General features: G+C 36.9%; 1 protein-coding gene across 2 annotated transcripts in view; it reads left to right on the top strand.

Annotated features, from left to right (window-relative positions):
- Positions 1–4,681, top strand: part of APC7 (tetratricopeptide repeat (TPR)-containing protein) — a 344,349-nt gene extending 339,668 nt beyond the window's left edge. For both annotated transcript variants that reach the window (XM_089402745.1, XM_089402746.1), the window contains exons 16-18: positions 3,653–3,882; positions 4,126–4,186; positions 4,294–4,681. In XM_089402745.1, coding sequence (XP_089258871.1) covers positions 3,653–3,882; positions 4,126–4,186; positions 4,294–4,377 — 375 coding nt within the window. In that variant the 3' untranslated portion in view covers positions 4,378–4,681. The remainder of the gene's footprint in view (positions 1–3,652; positions 3,883–4,125; positions 4,187–4,293) is intronic.
- The last annotated feature ends 11,598 nt before the right edge of the window (positions 4,682–16,279 follow it).

Genomic DNA, 16,279 nt, shown 5'->3' with positions numbered 1-16,279 from the left:
TGTATGATGGTTGCTGATGACTATCATGGTCTTGCTACCTCACTATTGAGGTATCCGGTTTTGGTTATAAATGTCATATATGTCTCTTGATGTAAAGTTCATGTAAAGAACCATGTTGTAAATCATTGTAAAGTTTTGTCATGTATCGACTATTGGGATCAAGTCACATTATGTATGAAATCCCATTATTTTGGGCAATTGATGTAATGTTGTGTCAAATATGTAACCACATTGTGTTGGGTGATTGATGTAATCTTGAGTCATTGGTCATAGGTGCCATCATACGCTCAGGGGGAGCATGGTTGGTGTGCAGTTCTCATATTCAACTGATCAGACCTATAGTGATCCTCTATACAAAGGGAGGAAGAAGTCTTCATTCAGCATTGGTCAGCTCTTTGTCCTTGATGTTAAAGGGGGAGAGAGGCTTGGTGTTTGGAGAAGAATGCTTGGAGAAGCTTGGTATTTGCAGGTGTTTACAGGTGATGACCAAACACCAAAGTGGTTGCCATCAAGTCCAAGGGGGGAGATTGTTGGCATTATGGCTAATGTGTTGTCCTTGATGGAAACGCACTTGATAAAGATGTCAACATTGTGATATCATGATGGTCATGCAGATTGGAACAAATGCTACAGATGTGATGAACCGAGAAATGACAGTTCAAAGACGGATAAATGTTAAATATAAATTTTGAGAAAGTATACGTGGATCCTATGTAGAAGGGTCGCGTGCATGCGCAACTCCTATGAGAGAAATTTGCGTACAGAAACCATACCATGGTAATTTGAATACCAGGCGTCTTTACCATGGTATTGGCCCATAGTAATGGAAGCAACAACATTTATTTAATCCCGTCTAAGAATACCAACGGTATTACTAAGGGATTTGCCTAAGGTATTGGCTAAGGCTAAAGCTATATAAGAAGATGGAGATCAAGGTGTTAAGCATGCAAGTAATGTGTTATTCATGTGTGATCTGATCTGAAACAAGTATGCACTAGGGAGCAAAGAGAAGACTCAGATTTGAAAGATCTAAAGTGTGTTGACATATATGCTTGATTGATTAACATGTTGAAAATGTTTGAGTAGCTAACAATGATAGATCTGTGGTTATAATGATGCTGTGATCTAAATGAATTATTCAAAAGTATGTAGTGTTGATAGTGAAGGTTGTTGAGTGTTAAGATTATGTTTACAACAAACGTTTTGAGATCTGTATGCAGGTTCGTCTTAGGTTAGTCGCCTACATACGCAGATCTGCTTCTGGGTGGTTGCAGATATATTCTACGAAATATTTTTAGTATGTTAAGATTTGTATGCAGGTGTTGTGTATGGTAAGTGCGTACATGCAGATATGGCTTGTGGATGTCGCGTATACAAACTAGGGTTTGAACTGATGATTGATGTTTACAGTTGATGACGTCTTGTTTATTTACTGTTGTCTGTCGATGACGTCTCTATCATGATAATCTATGTTGACAGTATTGATTGAGTTAAGTTTGTTATGGAATGGAATGTTGATTAGCAATGATGATACAGTGTGGTGATCTGTAATTGGTTCAGTGATCTATGATTGATTCAGTACATGATTCAGTGTTATTGTCATTCAGATTCAGTTGTCGGTTATTTAAGATCTGTACGCAGGGCATATACACATGAAATGCGTATATATGCAGATATGCTTCAGAATAGTAGCGTATACATTTTGATGTATGTCTGATTAGGGTTTGCAGGAACAACACTATGTTTCTGTGATGATGAACAATGAATGGTTTGGTATGTGATTGTGCATTGGTATATTTGTTATGGATTGGTTTGATGAACAAACAAGCATAAGCACCCAATTGCAAAATGAATAAAGTAGCTTTTGATCAGAAGCCCACCTTCCAACATGTTGCTATTGACAAATGGGCGAGGAGACATATGACTGATGAAGGTGGCAGAGATATGAATTGCACTTAACATTGGCTTAATGGTGGCTATCAGGGGCTGCTCACTACCAACTAGAAGAGATGAATAGGAAAAAATTTCTACTAGGAGAATAATATTGATGTTTTCTACAAGTGAGAAATGATGAATGTTACATGGGTTGTTATCATTTTGAAAGGTATCCTTTTTATGACATTGATGATGATTCCAAAGTAATGGAAGCATTTTTGGAAAATTCTCGTGACCTCTTATGACCATACATATGTTTTCAGCTATCTGACCCTCAGGGTCATAATTCTTAAGATCGTCATACCTCCATATGAATACATCTTTGAATTCTTTGAAGAGCTAAATGTACTTATCTTCTTCTTAAGGAGATCAAGTTTTTGATATCTTCATGAGTTTTGGATCATCTTTTGTGCCCAAGTTGTGGGGATCCACTTCTGATGGTTCTGTCTTCATGGAGGGTTTGAGAGATACATCATTTGAGTTGTATAGTCTCTCCAGTGGAACCAGCCATCTTGGAATGAAAGTTGTTTTCAGCTGCATGACCCTCTGTCCTCCGATCATTTCAGGCTGGGATTGATCTCTTGACTGATCAGTTTCCAGCTCAATCCCTTCCTCATTGGAGTAGCAGAGATGATCCAGTTCAGGTGGTCTGAAACTTAGAACAGATTGGGCCAAGCTGTTAGCTCTCTCATTTCTTTTCTAGGGCACAACAGTGATGTCAACTTAGCATTCCTAGATTGCATGCTTGTACTTTCTGAACCTTGGATTATTACTTCGGCATTTGTTTTATACTGATTCATAATCAACTCATAATCTCCAAATATCTTGTGTTGTTTCAGCCCCATCTTCCTGGTTGTTTCTAAATTCTGATCCCAGCGTCAGCTTTTCGTATTCTGCCATGTTGTTGGTATATATGAATTCCAGCTTGAGGCCATGTGGGAACTGTATCCCCTTGGTTGAGACCAGCAGGACACCTGCCCTATTTCCTTCTTTGTCAAAGGAAACATCAAACTGTAAGGCCTGCAATTTCAGAAGGTTTGGACCCTTCTCCACACATTAAAGGAATACAATATTTTTCAGCAAGGTGTTCATGGCTGAGCATCTTGTAACACGATTTACGAGTAAAATGGCAAGTCTGTATTTAATGGATTTGCCAATTTCATGGTCATTTTCTTTTAAAATATTCATGCAGCTTGTAGGCTAGGTTTCACACTTTTGCAAGGCACTGATCTTGAGCTGGTACACCAATGGTTTCATTCACCCAAGCTGTTTGAAAGATTTAAATTAAATGATATTAAATTCAATCACATAAATTTATGTCTAAAACAATTTCTGTAGATAAAAGCTTGAACCTGATATTTGACATAAACTGTTTCATTACATTCTCCAGTTCAAAACTTCAATACTAATGAGATTATCGATTATTCATCCATTATTGTACTTGTCTACGTCGATGTTTTCATTTCTATCAGGCTTATTCATTTATCATATATAGAGAACAATTGCATAGTTATTAGTTTAGATCTTCAAATTCCATATTATTGTTTTATATCATCGTCCCCAAACACCTTGCACTGTCCCTGAGGACTATCCCTTTGTCTCCCTCTCCAGTCTTGGGCGACATTGGAAAATATCAAGTCCTTTGGATGCATTATTGGTGTTGTTCCTCATTCATATCTAATATTACCTTATCTTCTTATTCTCTATGGTGGTATAGGCAAGAAAGTTCTATGAATCAGCCCTCCGCATGGAACCTGGGTATCTTGGAGCTGCGCTAGCCTTGGCTGACCTGCGTGCTGCTGAGGGACGGAATGCAGAGGCTATAGAACTTCTGGAAACATACTTAAAAGATTGGGCAGATGATTCACTCCATACCAAGTTGGCACAAATCTATGTTGCCACAGACAAGCTGGATGAGGCTTTGTCTCATTATTCAGAAGCCCTAAGGTATACTCCTTTGCATTAAAATTTTTCAGAATCGCCATAAGCTTGCAATGAATATGGCACTACCCTAACATTTTACTATACATCTTTCTAGGCACTAGTGCACACTTATGTTAATGATATACTAATGAATTATATAACTGTAATGAGTCCAAGACCCTGGGTAATATAAAGCATTAATTTTTCTTAGCATACTGTTGATATAATTTCCATCCTCAAGTGCTTGCAATCATGGTGTCCCAACAGAATAAATCCGAATAACGAGGCAGCAAAGAAAGGACTTGAACGCCTGGAAAGACAGATGAAGGTCATATTCGCTCCCCTAGTTTCAATTCTTTTTCCTTGATATTATCTTGTGAATTATCCATTCAATCATTCTTCTATCTTTGTAAAGAAATCCAACTCCTATTACAGGGTGGAGATCCAGATCTTGTTGAAGAAGAAGAAGAGAATGAAGAGGAAGATGCAGAGGGAGATCCAGAGGAGGCTGAATATTAGCTTGTGCTATCTGTATGAATACATCAAAATGTACATTAAATAGAGATATCAGGTTGATGCTTATTTTCACCTGTAATATTGTATTTATAATTTTATAGTAATTATTATGTATCTTAAAGGAAAAATCCTAAGGGGTTTGAGGTTAGGGTAACGGCCATCCTAATGGTAGCCAATGTTGGATGATGTAGAATGTCAGTGATGCATCCATGTGAAGGCTATGAAAAAAGAAAAGGATGTAGAAATATATCACCAAAATTTTCCAATAGCAATTTTCCCCTCAAAATTGTTGAATCATCCAAACTAACCGATGAAATATAACTGGCTTGGTTTCTAAAGTTTTTATTCTCAAAGAAAGTCACTGGTTTGCATTGAAAAAATGCTTTTGAAAGTCTCCAGTGTCTGAATCTGTTGAAGCTTTTCAGATTGAGCTTACAGTATGGACATGATAGATGAACAGTAGCAAATTTTTAACTAATTTGTGCAATTTTATACTGAAATTAGAAACCCAGCCAAAAACACCTTGCAAGGAATAGATGCTGACTCTTTGACCAAAATGCGATTGATGTTGGACAACCCACATTAGTAAAATGTTTTGACTGCTGAAATATAATTGTGTGCCAAATGAATTACATGTTAGGTCTCCTAACAATTGAGAGTACTACTTCAAAGGAAAAATACGTAATCTTGCAGCACATATTTTGGATATTGACTAGACTGATAGCATCCCATTTCAGTCGACCAAAGTAAAGTATTGATCAATGACAAACAGTAAAAGAACAACACAAAAGGGCTTGCGACTATTTTATTCTAATCCTTCTATCAAAATAACTCCTAAACTTCTAGTTCTTAGATTTCCAATTATAGTTCGAAAGTCAATTGATTGTTTCTTGTAAGTTAAATGTAAAATTCCTGTTTCAGAAGACTGTTAGACCTTGAAAGTAAAAAAATTAAAAATTCACAACATTATAGATAAAAGCCACAAGGTAAAGTTGCAGTGTGGATTGACGCTGCAATAACAAGGCTGTGAGGTAACCTACACAATGATATAGAGATGTACAAGCCCGGAACTGAAAGTTGTCAGATAGTCCCAAGAGTGCAACTTTTGAGGTTTATGGACGTGATGGAGTTAAAGGAGCAGTTGAACACCTGCAATCCTAATTTGCAGGAAGAGGAGCTCCACAATCCTTGTTATGTAAAGGGAGGATAATGTTGTGGGATTAAAAAGATTTGCAATTAACTTTGGGAGGGCATAGAATCAGAAAACACTCACTTATGGTAGCCAAAGGTTTGCATTCCCCATCAATCAAACCATGCAAGACCATAAAGGATGCAAGACAATATTGCTAAATATGAACCACAACTTTCACCATACTTGCAAAGGAAGTAGGTTCTAATATTTATGCAAGGTTGGTGCCAAAGTTCACAAATAGAATACAATTTTTTTAAACTATTAAAATAATAATTGTGCTGGCCAACAAGAAGGCCTGATTTTTGGGGCGACTTTTAAAGAAAAACCCATACTGAAGCAAATCAAAGCTGTGCTCAAAGGGATCCAATGCTAAATGTGCACTTCTCTACATATGCACATCGATATCCACCCCATAAACTCACGTTCATCGTTGAATCATCCTTATGTAACACAGTCCAGTCCCCGTGATCACAAATCTTATCGATCTCTTTTTTGGAAAGCTAGTTCAAACTATTGTGCTTGTTATTTAAGGGCTAGAAGTGTTGAGAAATGTAACTAGTATCGGTCTTCATAATTGTTGTCTAGCTCATGACATGATGTAATTCATTTGTATTTGTAAAATGAAGAAAATAAAAATTTATTGTAAAAATCAAAGAACATTAGTTTTATAATGCATGGGTTTCATGCTCATTCTATTATGTTTATAGGTCAAAGCACCCATTGTGTGCTTCTAGGGTTGAGTCATGAGTCTCTATTATTGTCATAATGTCCTAGACCCTTATTGGGAATTTTGTATCAAAGAAGAAAAATTATTTTCATGTAATTTGGTCATGTAAACCTCCTCCACTAAGTTGCCCTCATGAACTGTCAAGTCGGGCTCATTAGGGAGCTGCAACCACTATATATAACAGTCCAATTCGACCTATTGGGGCATCCAAGCAAGCAAGTTTATCTGCAATCCAAGGACATGCGAAAGCAAGAAAAGGAGAAGGAAAAGGATAAAAGAAGGAAGATTAACCCTAGCAAAAGGAGGAACCTTAGCGAAGGAAAGAAGATCATTTTCTCTTGTTTTTAGTCCACAAGCCGAGACCTTGAGTTGCAGGAGGGGCCAAGATCTTGAGTTGCAGGAGGGGTCGAAAGTCAACAACAATAAAGACTGAGAAGCACCATCATGAGGGGCCGAAAGTTGATGATGTTAAATTAACAGCTAAGGGATAAGTTCCCTTCATTGGAAAAAATTCCTCATCCTAAGAGACCCAAAATTTCCTTTAGAAGCACTCAATTCAGTTAAGGAAAAATGTATTTTTGATGTGAAAAACCCACAATGGCACAAAAGTCAAGGTCGACCTAAGGGTTGAATTAGCCCTCGTCTAATGCCTATAAATATAAGTAAAGAGCTCTCATCTGGACATCATCTCATCACACATTCTTCTTCTTGGAAGTTTGATACATTTGAAATATTGTAGGTCTTCATCCATACATGCCAAGAGGAGAGAGGATAAATTGCAGGAGGCCAAAATTTGTCTTTTACCAACATTTTGACCAGCGTTGATTTCTGGTGTTTGGGCCTTGTTTGACTTGGTTTGACTTGACCTTTTGGGATTGTTTTGGCAACCGAATTTATGGGCATAGAGACCAAGTTTTTTTGGGCATGTTGATTGCAGTTGACTACATATTTGACCGCATATGTTCTCTTTCCGTTGACCAAGTTTGATCGAGAATTTTGGAAGTTGTTTGATTGAGGTTTGACTAGCATTGAAGGCCGAGTTTTTTGATTGTTGACTGAGCTCTTGGAGGACTATTTTGATTGTTGACTTGCACTGATTGGGGCACATTTGACTGTTGTTGACTTGGATAGATTTGTAGACTTTTACTTTGACTAGATTTGACTTGGGGTAGATTTGACTATTGGCTCATCATTTAGTATTGGTTATTGACTTGTTGGATAGTCAAAGGATTGAATTTGACACATTAATGAATTGGATTATTGTAATCTCTCTGCGGAACATTTTACGATAATCTAATAAGTAGAAGAATTTGAAAGGGTTTTCCCCCTTGTGGGGTTTTCCCCTGGTTTTTGACCAAATTTGGTCGCTTGTCATTGCTTTTGATTGTATCTTATTGTACATTGCATTTACTGTTCTATCTACTATTGTTATCAACTACTGGAGGCTCTTAAATTGATTGCTAATTGAAGTTAAGAATTGGGCTAAAGTGATTGTAACAACATAGAATAGTGGAAAACTAATAAGGTATCAGAGTTGAAGTGAAGAACAAAACCCAAAGAGACAAGAACAATCATAATTGAAAGAATATGAAGGAGTCTATTTGATTTGGACAAGATGACTACTTCTTTCTTCAAGAACAATGAGAAATTGGGAGATTCATCAAAATTTGTTGCTTGGAATATCAGGTTGGAAGTTACACTAGATGACAATGATCTCTTGGAATATGTGCAAGGAAAAATTCTCGAGCCTCTGGAGGATGCTTGTTGCCACGAAGTCCAACTATAAGAAAGGTGAGATCAAGGCTAAGAAAATTATCATTGATGGTTTACAAGATCATTTACTTGTTTATGTTGGTAACTTAAAGAAGTCCAAGGATATGTATGATTAGCTAGTTGGGATGTATCAAGTAAACAACTTGAATCACATCCTTTGATTAAAGAATAAACTCAAAGAAATGAAGATGAACAAGGGGGAATTTGTGCAATCCTACATCATGAGAGTATCTCAACTAAGAGATCAACTGCGGACTATTGGTGAGCATGTATTTGATAGAGAGTTGGTGATGATCACTCTTCAAGGTATTCCTCCTATGTGGGAAATCTTCATTTCTACTATAAGCAACAACAACAAACTCCCAACATTTGATGAGCTCATTGGACAATGTACTCAAGAGGAAGCCAAGATGATTCCCTGTGGAAGAATTCAAAAGCATGAAGGAGAGCCATTTGCCTTTGCTGCTTGAGACAAGAAGATGAAAGCAAAAGGATGTCGATATAATTCAAGAAAGCCTGCTCCAAGGGACTTCAATAGAAGAACCAAAAGAGACAAGGATATGTAAAAGATTGAGTGTTATAATTGTCACAAGTTTGGCCACTATGCTCAAGATTGCCGAGAGAAGTGGGATGATCCAAGGTCAAGGTACAACAACAATCATGGCTTCAACGATATCAAGTTCAACAATAGAAGAAGAGATGATCGAAGAGGAACAAATGATAGAAGAAGAGATGCTCTAGATGATCGTGAAAAAGGCCATCGTCCTCAAAAGAAGTTAAGGAACTCCAGCATGAAAGTAATGCAATTGCTAGTCAATTTGAGTATATTCTTATTTTTTCCCTTTCTAGTTCTTCTCCTCTGGATTCATATGTTGGCTGGTAGATAGTGGGGCTTCTAGACAGTTCTTTGGGTATAAGGAAGTCCTCTCAAATATGGTTGAGAGCGAGAAAAGTTTGAAGATCATTCTTTTGGACAACTCTACATATCCAGTGAAGGGCTTTGGTTCTATCAAATTTATTTTGCACTCAGGAGAATTTGTTCTTCTTCATGAAGTAATGTATGTTCCAGAACTAAAGAAGGACTTGGTATCTATTTCTGCCTTTGAAGACAAAGGGACAGGAGTAGCCTTCATAAAAGGAAAAGTCCTCACTTGGCTGATGGAATCATGAATGAGGGATGCTTTTGCTTTGGGATCTAAAGTTGAAGGATTAGATAGAGTCACTGGAAGACCTTTATTGGCAATGGTCCATGATACCTATCATCAAAATGAGCTATGGCACCGAAGATTGGCGCATCTACATTATGAAGCTCTACAAAAATTGAAGAAGTTAGTCTTTGGGATACCTGATGTTCAAGCTAGTCATAATGGAGTATGTCCAGGATGTGCTAGTGGAAAGAAGGCAAGGTGACCATTTCCCTCCAGCAAAAGAAAGACTAATGACATTCTCCAACTCATTCATTATGACCTATGTGGACCCATACCTTTGCATTCTCTTGGTGGCCATCTCTACTACATAACTTTTATTGATGATTTCTCTAAGAAGACGTGGATATATTACTTGAGGCATAAGGATGAGGCCTTTGATTTGTTCAAGGACTTCAAACAAGAAAGAAAATCAAATAGGAAAGAAAATCAAGGTCTTCAAGTCTGACAATGGTGGAGAATATACGTCAAATGAGTTTGTTGACTTTTGTAAGCAAGCTGGGATAAAGAAGGAAACTATTGTGCCTTATAATTGTTGAAAAATGTGTAACTAGGTTCGGTCTTTATAAGTGTGAAATGTATTCTTGTAAATATTAAATGAAAGGAAGATATTATTATTATTGGAGCATGGGTTTCATGCTCAAGTTCTTTTATTATATAGGTCAATCACCCTTTGAGTGCTTCTAGGGTTTGTCCTAGGTATAAGAGTCATTGTCATATATTGAAGACCCTATGGGCACATTGTAAATTGTAAAGAAAAAAATAGTCTTTAAAGTGTCAAAATACCTCCAAGATCAAGTTGACCTAATGAACTGTCAAGTCGGCTTACATGAAGAGCCACGTCCACCCATGAATAAGCCTATATATAAAGGAACTCGTCGTCCACTTAGATCACTCACTCACTCATCTCTTATGCAAAGAAGCAGAAGAAGAAGTCAAAGAAGGGAGTGCGAAGAAGAGGAAGTTGAAGAAGTCGAAGTGTTTCTGGGTTGTATCTATCTCTCTTGGGTAGATCGAAGTTAGGGCTTTTGCGATGGGATCTCTTGTGGTTTGATTTTGGAAGCAAAAGAGAAGGGAAGGCAAGTGAAGGTCTCTTAGGGCATCTTAGTAGCCCTAAGACTCAAGACAAGGCAAGTGAAGGTCTCTTACGGCATCTTAGTAGCCCTAAGACTCAAGACAAGGCAAGCGAAGTTAAGGGGAAGGTTATTAGAGGGAGATTGAAGTCTCCTAGAGAAGCATCAATAGTTGTAGGGGAGCAGAATTTCAGATCTTTTGGGAGGTCGAAGATATTGGAGGAGGCTGTGGTAGACTTGATCTTGGAGGGTATTGTTTGAGTCTCTAGGTCGTGGTATTTGTCAATTGAAAGATCCAAGCAAAGAAGAGATTTAGGGGTTTTCCCCTCAATAGGGGTTTTGGCTTTGGCTTGTAGCCTATATGCTATGTCATTGTTCTTACTATTTTGGTGGTAGTTTGATGTATTTCACATTGGAATAATAATGAACCAAGCTAATAAGTAAAAGATAACACAAACAATTATCAAGTTAAGAGAATTAACATATTCATTGCCCTATTGAATTCTCAACATGGTTTCAGAGCTTTGGTTCTCTAAGGGTATCATGAAGATCTCCTCTACAATAAAGAAGGTCATCAAGAAAATTGCAAGCCAACTCAAGAAAGGTATCAAGGAAGCATGGAGTTTCTTATTCTCTTCAAAGAAAGCATCAATCAATGAAAGGGATGAAGGTCTCTTCTTGGCTCTCTCTGGTACATTTCGAGACGAAGACATTTGGGTAATTGATAGCCGTGCATCAAGGCACATGACTGACCACCCCAACTGATTGAAGACCCTATCAAAAGGAAAATTCGCTTACAAGCCAACTCAAGAAAGGTATCAAGGAAGCATGGAGTTTCTTATTCTCTTCAAAGAAAGCATCAATCAATGAAAGGGATGAAGGTATCTTTTTGGCTCTCTCTGGTACATTTTGAGACAAAGACATTTGGGTAATTGATAGTCATGCATCGAGGCACATGACTGGCCACTCCAACTAATTGAAGACCTTATCAAAAAGAAAATTCGCTCTCTGTGGAACTTGGAGACAACAAAAGCTATCTTGTGAAGGGCATTGGATCAACTTCCATAAAACTCGAAGATGGAAGCAACATCCACCTCAACAACATTCTATTTGTTCTAGGTTTGGACAAAAATTTACTTTCTATTTTAAGTTTAGAAGACAAAGGAGATAGAGTAGCCTTCATTGATGGAAAAATAGTTGTTTGGGGAAAAGACTCAAGCTTAGATCAAGCTAAAATTATTTGTATCCAAGAAGGAAGGCTTTACAGATTAATATCTCTTATAAACCAAGCTCTAGTTCACATTGAGATTAGTCCATGTGAACCTTGGCCTCGAAGGTTTGGTCATCTACATTTCAAAATACTTCCAACTCTAAGTTCCATAGTAGATGGAATCTCGAATCTAAAGGAAGATCATGAAGGTGTCTGCAAGGGATGTGCTTTGGGCAAGAATACCAAGAGACTATTTGTAAGTAGTGCTTCGCAGTCGAAAGAAATCTTGGATTTCATTCACTCTGACGTCTGTGGCCCTATAACTCCAAAATCACTTGAATTCCATCTATACTATGTCACATTCATAGACGATAATTCAAGAAAACTTTGGGTTTACTTAATGAAAACCAAGGATGAAGTGTTTACAAAATTTCAAGAATTCAAGGCTAAAGTGGAGAATCTTACAGAAAGAAGAATCAAGATACTAAGATCTAATAATGGAGGAGAATATACATGACAATAGATTATAGGATTCTATAAGAATTATGGGATTAAGAGGGAGCTGATAGTCCCATACAATCCCAAACAAAATGGAGTCGCAGAAAGAAATAATAGATTTATTGAAGAAAGTGTAAAAGCAATGTTACACGATCAAGATCTACCTAAGTTTTTGTGGGGAGAGGCAACAAAGACATTGGTCTACATTCAAAATCGATGTCCTCACAGATTTTTAGATAACAAGACTTTTGAAGAAGTGTTCACTAGAAAGAAGCCATATGTAGATCATCTCTGGATCTTTGGGTGTCATGTGTATATTCATGTACCAAAGGACAAAAGAAAGAAGCTGGATCCTTCTGGTATGAAATGTATAGTTGTTGGGTATAGTAACTAATCGAAAGCTTATATAATCTATATGATAGATGGACATCACATTGAAGTTAGTCGTGATGTCATATTTGATGAGAGTATAGCATTCAAGAAGTTAAACGAACTTTCTATAGATTCTGATGATGAAGAACTTTCGATATTTGAGGAACAAGTTGACAAGGAAGGAGAAGAATCACACGATGAAGAAGAAGGGCCTAGTGAACCTGTTCAACCTATGGTCATTCTAGAAACAAGGAAAATACCTAATTGGTTGAAATACACACTACTTGATGCAGAAGGTCATGGGGAAGCGCAAGGATCATTTAGAGAAAGTAAGAGACCCATGAAATATTTTGGGTATGTTGCATACATGACAAAATTAATAGAGGCGGAACCATCCACCTTTGAAGAGGTTGTAGAACATTGAGAATGGAAGGATTCCATGAATGAAGAGTATCAATCTATAATGGAGAATGGAGTCTGGGGGATCGTACCTAGGCCCAAAGACAAATCTATGGTTACTTCCAAGTGGATCTATAAGATCATGCATGCAACTGATGGAAGTATAGATAAGTATAAATCAAGATTTGTGGCTAGAGGTTTTTCTCAAGTTGAAGGCATCAACTAGGAAGAAACGTTTTCTCCAACAACAATATATAAAATGATTCAATCATTAGTCTCTCTGGCAGCATCGATGGGATGGAACATCCACCAAATGGATGTCAAGGCTGCGTTTCTGAATGGCACCATAGATGAAGGAGTCTATATAGAACAACCTTGGGATTTGAAGTCAAAGATAGGAAGGCATATGCTTGTAGATTGAAGAAAGCATTATATGGCCTCAAGCAAGCACCAAGGGCATGGTATGCTAGGATGGATGCATACCTACAAATAATGGGCTTCACAAAAAGTTCTGCTGACTCGATCCTTTATATTAAGGTTGAAAATAATGAACCTGTAATTATTCTTCTGTATGTAGATGATCTTTTCTTGACAGGTGTAGAAGGTCGAATTGAAGAATGTAAGAAACAACTGGCAACAAAATTTGACATGGAGGATCTTGGGTTGATGCATTACTATTTGGGACTAAAAGTTTGGCAAGGACCGAATGAAATTTATTTGGGTCAAGGAAAGTATGTGATCAAGATTCTAAAGAAGTTCGTCATGATGGAATGTAAACCTTTGACCACTCTGATGATCACAAACTTGAAGAGAATGAGGAGTTATGAATCAAGCCCCGTGGATCCTTCTAGGTATAGGCAACTTGTTGGCTCATTGATGTACTTGGTGAATACTTGACTAGACATATGTTTTGTAGCAAATGTACTCAGTCAATTCCAAGTGGAGTCGAAGCATGATCATTGGATAGCAACAAATCATATTATGAGATATTTGTGAGGAACCATCAACTATTGTCTAAAATATGATAGAAGGAATGATGTCCAATTGATTGGATATACATATTTCGACTGAGGAGGCAGTAAACAGGATGTAAGAAGTACTACAAGAGGATGTTTCAGTTTAGGATCCTCCATGGTCTCATGGATGAGCAGAAAGCAAGACACCATTGCTTTGAGTAGTATTGAGGCTGAATATGTTGTAGCATGTGAAGTAAGAAGAGAAGCAATATGGTTAAGAAATATGATATCCGACTTGTTTGAATGACTGATGAACCCTACAGTGATACTTTATGATAACACAAATTGTATTTGTTTGTTTGAGAATCCAATGTTTCATGGAAACTGTTGTAGCTTATATTGTGACTTAAGCCTTATTATCAATTTTATCACAATGTGTGGCCTAAAATCATTAAGGGGTTTCAACCTCAATGAAGTCCTTTATATTTTCTACCCTGCAAAGTCTAAAGTAATGAGGTATTTATTCATTATAATATATCAAAATCACAAAAGGAACAAGTATAAAGGAATTGGCCCATGTGATAAAGTTAAATCGCAACATAAATGGAGCCATAACCGGATATATATGTGCATATCGAAACGTGAAAGAAATAAAGAAATGTAGCAGGTACAAAGGAAACAAGTGTTAAAACATATATAGCCAGACCTGAAAAATATACATTCTGTTTAAAAGTTCGTCGGGTCCGCTGTATTGAAAGGCCCTTTATACACATGCATACGGGTTCCACCGATTGCGATTAGTGATGACGGACCCGAAAGGATATATATTATGTTTATAATACCGGCGGGTCCGCAATAACGATGGTACGGACTCGATATTGATTACGCCATGATTTATAGTTTCATCGGGTCCGCGATTACAACATAATGTTTATGACTTATGCTGATTGCGATTGCAATGGCCGGACCCGATATAATATATATTGCGTTTTATAATTGCGGCAGGTCCGTCATCGCATATATATATATATATATATATATATATATATATATATATATATATATATATATATATATATATATATATATATGGAAAGCACCGATTGCGATGAGTGATGGGGTTTCAGACCCGATATGATATATATTACATTTTATTACTCTGTTACGTCCGTCATGCCGCAATTTATAAAGGATTGGGTCGATATAACAGTTGATAACGCCAATTGTGATTTATGACGAAAAGTCAATGGAGCATTGGATGGCCGGATCTGATGGAGTTATTAAATCAGGTTAATTCTTTTCAGTTCCGCTTTGCGTGTTTGCGTCGATTTTGCTGTGTAAATGTAAAAATCAGTGTTAAAGCCAAATTTGAAGGAAAAGGCAGTTGGTCGAATTTCTTGGTGTTTTGGCCAATCAAAACGCCTAATACATACATAAGTCCAGATTTAAGCATAGCTAACACAATTTATCATGACTAAAATGAATTAATCATTATTTAAGCATTTACAGAAGAACCCAGCGTCTGATTAACAGAGCAAGCCAATAGTTAATGTCATCTTCGAAGTTCAGTTATTTTCCTGTTATTTCATGTTCTTTGAGGTGTCTTTTAACCTCTGTAAATTCTGTAATAGTTTTTAATTCAGATAGTTAGGGAAACAATTTAGTAGTTTGACAGTTTCAGAGATTAGTAACTGTTTCACAAATGTATAAAAGGAGGAAAATTTACAGAGAAAGGGTTGGTGGTTCAAATTTTGGAGAACTCGGAGGCTAGGGCACTGTATTCCTGATATCGTCATTGATTAATGAACGAATCAAAAGTTTCCATGAGTTGTTGCATATAATTTTGTAAGATTCGTTGTTGTGTGTCATGCTATGTTTTCTTCTTTTCAAGTATAGTAATGAAGCAACAGGTCTTTATTTGCTTATGTAGATAAGGTTAAAATTCCTCAAAAGAGCGCTCCTATACTTGAAGTCCTCGCTTCCTTTCTAAATTATAGATAATAGTTTTTGTGAAAGATCAACATATTGTCTATGATTCAATTCTCATTATCATAATTCCTCTAAGTTACAGATAGTAGTTTCTATGAAAGATCAACATATTATCTTTAACTTCCCCTTTAAACTTTCTTCATTCATCATTTATATCTAGCAACAAGTGGCATTCTGAGATGTTCTAGTGATACATGTATTAAGAGTTAAAGACCGTTTTCCAGGTCCTTCATTTGAGAAAACAACAAACAATAAGTGACAGTAAGTAAGATTTATTAATGTATTAAGAACAATTTCCCCACAACCAAGAAATTGGTTTCTAAAGGAACAAAAGAAAGACAAAGCACATCAACAACAAGTATCACTATATTTTAGAGCTAGTACAAAATGGTTTGCTACAACTATGGTATATCTCCACTGATGAACATGTAGCTGGCATATTGACAAAATCACTTCTGAACAAGAAGCTTGTATACTTAAGGGACAAGCATGGTTTGATTGATTTGACCTC

This window comes from Pinus tabuliformis, chromosome 2_1 (assembly GCF_031772625.1).
Source record: "Pinus tabuliformis cultivar Carrire ecotype Pingquan chromosome 2_1, CPIR1, whole genome shotgun sequence".
Classification (NCBI taxonomy): Eukaryota; Viridiplantae; Streptophyta; class Pinopsida; order Pinales; family Pinaceae; genus Pinus; species Pinus tabuliformis.
The sequence above is the reverse complement of the archived record's forward strand: the minus strand, read 5'-3'. Positions and strand labels throughout refer to the sequence as shown.